At 43.7% G+C, this 5276-nt stretch overlaps 1 protein-coding gene across 1 annotated transcript; it reads left to right on the top strand.

Moving 5' to 3' along the window:
- Nucleotides 1-206: 206 nt before the first annotated feature.
- Nucleotides 207-4178, top strand: LOC146041476 (uncharacterized). The gene is made up of 7 exons (XM_083161450.1): nt 207-362; nt 452-556; nt 707-1030; nt 1187-1267; nt 1490-1585; nt 1683-1790; nt 3598-4178. Exons 3-7 carry the CDS (start codon nt 790-792, stop codon nt 4176-4178), a joined length of 1107 nt encoding a protein of 368 aa, XP_083017576.1. The 5' UTR covers nt 207-362; nt 452-556; nt 707-789.
- The last annotated feature ends 1098 nt before the right edge of the window (nt 4179-5276 follow it).

Below are 5276 nucleotides of genomic sequence, written 5' to 3'. Positions count from 1 at the left end.
CAACAGCTGTGTGATTTCCCCAGAAATTGCAATTAATTAATTACTAATTGCAATTGTGCCACCATTACTGGACTACTCTTGTAATTAAGGTGTGATGTTTATGTTTGGATGTTGCTATTCTCTGTTTTTATTGTGGTTGGTTCTTGTGATGCTAATTCGGATGTGTTTTGCTTCTGTATTTCTCATCACAGCTGCAAGTGAAAAAAAAAAAAAGCAAAGATTGTATTCTGGGTCCCCATTGAGTGGAGCACCACAACTACATAAACAGAAGCATTCACACACATCCCCTGCGGATTCAAGTGGCCGACGGTCAAAAAGGATTTCACAACAGTCCTCTTCGGCAGATTCTGCTGATGAGACAGGTATGCGCTCTGTCTCTCTCTCTCTCGCGCTCTCTCTCTCTCTTTCTCTTGCTCTATAGTAAATGATGTTTGCTTTATTCTCCATACAGCATCCCGTTCTGCATACCAGTCGACCAGCATTGACACACATAGACGCTCAAAGGGCACTGATGGCAAACGTCGCCATTTGGACACATCAGATGTTGGGGAGACAGGTGTGTACACCAACATAGACACCCTCAGCGCGCTCTCTCTCTCTCTCTCTCTCTCTCTCTCTCTCTCTCTCTCTCTCTCTCTCTCTCTCTCTCTCTCTCTCTCTCTCTCTCTCTCTCTCGTAAATGATGATTGCTTTCTTCTCCATACAGCATCCCGTTCTGCATCCCAGTCAGCCAGCATTGAGACACACAGACGCTCAACGGCCACTGATGGAAAACGTCGCCATTTGGAGATGTCAGATGTTGGTGAGACAGGTGTGTACACCAACATAGACACCCTCAGCTCATTCTATCTCTCTCTCTCTCTCTCTCTCTTTCTTGCGCTCTCTCTCTCTTTCTCTTGCTCTATAGTAAATGATGTTTGCTTTATTCTCCATACAGCATCCCAGTCGGATAGCTCTGACACACACAGACGCTCAACGGCCACTGATGGCAAACGTCGCCATTTGGAGACGTTAGATGTGGTGGAGACAGGTGTGTACACCAACATACACACCCTCAGCTCATTCTATCTGTCTCTCTCTCTCTCTCTCTCTCTCTCTCTCTCTCTTTGTTTCTTTCTTGCACTCTCTCTCTTTCTCTTGCTCTCTTGCTGTATAGTAAATTATGTTTGCTTTATTCTCCATACAGCATCCCGTGCTGCATCACACTCGCTCACGTCATCCCATGATTTAGAAGTGGGACATGGGAATTTTTTCGATGTGGAGATTGGTAAATTGTTGTCCTATCAAGTGTGTCACTATGAAAGTGTATATATGTGTGTGTGTGTGTGTGTGTGTGTGTGTATCTCTCTCTCTGTGTGTCTCTCTCTGTGTGTGTGTGTGTGTGTGTGTGTGTACGTACATACATACATACATACATACATACATATGATGTGTGGATTGTTTGTTTATCAACACATGACTGACAATTTTTCTCGTTCACTATGCACAGCATCACGGACTGTTACTGATCCTCGCCATGCGCAGAAATCATCTGCAACGGCTACTGTGTCAGTGGCCCCTCAGGACAGTGATGTTCAAATTTTAGGTAAATTATTCACAAATTTATTACATATCCAAATTACATGTGATAACACAAGTATTTTAAGTGGATTTATGTTGTGCAATGTTTGCTTCCTATGTAGCAACTGAATGTGAGCCCGAATCATCTCCCACACTTGGGCCAATGAACATCAGGCCACCTGTGATGACCCCACCACGGCAAGGATCACAAGAAGCAGACACCCACGAAGGTAACAATATATAATGGTGCACATACCACATAACACGACCCGCTCCAGGAGATACACAATGCTTCATTCCTGCACTCCCATCTCATGTATGTTTAAAGCTGTATTCAAGTCCAAAATGTATGATCTCGCTACTTCAGCACAGGTGATGGTAATCATACATCACTCGGGAAGTGCATGGACATAACATTATGCCCCTCCTGTAATGGCCAATGTTGTCACCTGGTGTTATTGTATGGTTGTGCTAATGTGCGCACAATATAGCTGCATACACACACACAGATATTCTGTCTGATGTATCTGTTGTGTACAAAATACATGAGCCTTATGGTAGGATTTCGGGATCAAAATGACTACAATAAATGTAATGTTCAACCTATACCATAACAATGTGACAAATGGCATATAGCCTAATGTAGGAACAAATTTGGCAGACTCATCCCTCTTTCCAACCGTTTGCCACCATTTTGGCCCTTGTAATTCCCTACATGACTTTAGCAGATTTATTTCCCAACATTTACATCAAACATACCATCTAAAAGTGTGTACCGAACTTATAACCCTTTACAGCAAATAACATAATCGTTGCTCCTAACCTTCACTACTAATTACAGCTTGTCCTCTCCTAATTTGACACACCCTTGTTTGCAGAGCTCATCAGTGCAGCAGCTGCCATCATTTATTCATTAGTGTGAAAGTGGCTTAGGTTACTGCTTTTCACCCTAATTTCAGCCATTTGCCATACACTGTTGTCAGCATTATACCCACTGCCTGTAGTTTTTATTGAACATGTGACCTGCTCATTGAATGTGTATGAATGGTGTGCATGACTTTTTTTTTTATTTTTTGAATCACAGGTTAAATCACATACATTTATGGTTCACTGTGTGAGTGGTTCATGTGGTGTTTAGATGATCCATCCTTATAACTGGACAGACACTATTCTGGCCACAGCACACAAAAATGTCACATTAGCAAATTCCAAACCCATGTGCAGTGCAGGTGGGGCAGATGTAACATGGATACAAACATTTGTCATTTGTGTATGTGTTACAATTCATGTGTAGGCTAAATAATCATTTTAATGTCATAAACACGGCCCTTTACATTTATGCTTCAACACACCAAAGTCAAAAGTATCTTTCTCTGCACATGTTACATCTGGCCCACCTGCACTGCACATGCTTTTAGCCATGTTGTTGACAAATGTGAACTCCCATCATAACACAGTAATAGGCATTATGCAACGGGAACACACACACAATTTGGACAGTACAAATGGTATATGGACTCAGGCCGCAGCACAGCATGTTTCCATACCTGACCATAATTATGCTTGGCTAATTACCCATTATTTGTTAATGGCCCGTCAAACCTATAAGGACCTTTTCCCACAGCCCCTTTTTCATGGTCATTAACCCATATCAATGTTTGTGGACCCACACTCACATTAAACCAATTCTCATCACCTTTAAAAGGAAAGCACATTTTGGGGGGGGGGGGGAATACATTTCTCATGAAATGTAGTATTGTCCCCACATCATAATTGACCATATTGACATTGTGTGGAAAGTTTAAGTAGTGTGAGTGCATTGTGCAATGTGTACAAATACAACAGATGTAGGTGCTATTATCACATCTCGGATGTTATTGAATTCCTTGACATCATAGGCTTCATTAGCATTGTAACATATTGGAGCACTAACATAATTATCCTTACATAATTGATTTATAGTCAAGTGATCTTGCTATTGTAAGAGTGGACACTGCAAATGTTCTAACACTAATGTTACCTTTGTCATTTGTATAGGTGGTGCCAATCCGGAGCCTGAGGCAGAAGAGGATGCGTTGCCATCGCGGGAACACACCCCATCTTCCCGACCCAGCCGAATGCCACGTAGTCCCCAGCTGAGTTTCAGCCCCGAACCGCCGGCTGGTGGTGTTGCTGCTGATTTCTTTATGAGTTGGGCTGCCCATCAAGCCCGCTGCGAGGCCACTTTCAAACGGCAAGCTGCTCATCTAGAAAACATATATGTTGAAAGTGGACGCATTGCACGGACCCAGGCACTCCTGCATAAGGACAACCGGGCCTTGTTAAAATCGGTGGCGGCAATGCGGCTGGAGCAGGCCACTTATCAAAACCGCATGATGTCCATAATGGAGGCAATATGCCAGCAGCAAACCAGCCACACCCGCATACTGGAGGACATTTCCGTCTCCTTCCGTGAGCGGAATTTGTTGGCACAGCAGCAAAGCCCTACCTCCCAGAGCAGCAGCACAACGCCAGTGTCAACTCCCCTCCCTTCACCACCACGGCGGTTGACCCGGCAAACCCAGAAAGAAACCCCCAATGTAAAGGGGTCAGGGGCTTCCAAGCGTCGGGGCAAATGATGTGTTTATACATATGCTTAAAATTTGTAAATCCACAAGTAAATAAGTTTGCAAAAGACATATTCGGGTTGTTATCAGCCTTTATTGACCCCCAGCACATACACAGAAATTATGGTGACATTTTGCAAGGAGTACTAAACACTATGGAAAGCTCTTCCCAGTACACATGGGCCAAACAGTCCATTGTATGTGTTCACCCACATACACAAACATGTCAATTTTACATTTCTCACATGTAACATTCACATCATATCAAATCCAGAGGAAGGCAAAGGAAATCGACCTGTCTATTCACACCATACAACACCTATTAAGGGAAAAGAAACCATTAGCAAATGCAAATAAACGACACACAGATACACATACAGTATATATATATATATATATTGAATCGGTACGTCTGTCAGAATGCACTTCGGCCTACAGTCATTAGGTCGACCCCATTAGTTCTAGTGGCAGGTAGGTGGACATGACGTAAGGTTGATTTTGCATAAAGGGCGACATGAGGAAGGTCGACTGGTCATAATGTCAACATTGTTTAAGCACTGTTTTTTTAACCTAATGTCGACACAGTCAACATGGACAGCGTTGGCAATGAGAATTGGACCCTGCCATTGGTTGGTTTGTTCACAATGCATACTGCACGACGGCTCACTTTGCTTGCCACAGCTTGAATGAGCTCCTCCACGCCCTAGTGCATGGGTCCTCAAACTGCGGCCCTCCAGATGTGGTGAAACTACAAATCCCAGCATGCCTTGCCACAGTTTTCCTATAAGGGAGTGTTAAAACTGTGGCAAGGCATGCTGGGAATTGTAGTTTCATAACATCGGGAGGGCCGCCGTTTGAGGACCCATGCCCTAGTGGATGGTAGGGCATGAAATACTTGCTAACGCCACATGTCGGCACAATCTGCAGTGAAATACCCATGTTGAACTTATGAGCAGTCGGCCTTACGCATGTCAAACTTTATGCCAATTTGATCTGAAGTCATGTCGACCTTGGCCCATGTCGACCTTAAATCAGGTAAATCTTCCTGCCAGTCTACCTAGTGGGGTCGACCTAATGCCTGTAGACCTAAGTTAATTCTAATAGATGGCC

This window comes from Crinia signifera, chromosome 19 (genome assembly GCF_055691185.1).
Source record: "Crinia signifera chromosome 19, ASM5569118v1, whole genome shotgun sequence".
Lineage (NCBI taxonomy): Eukaryota > Metazoa > Chordata > Amphibia > Anura > Myobatrachidae > Crinia > Crinia signifera.
This window is presented reverse-complemented; position numbering and strand designations above follow the sequence as displayed.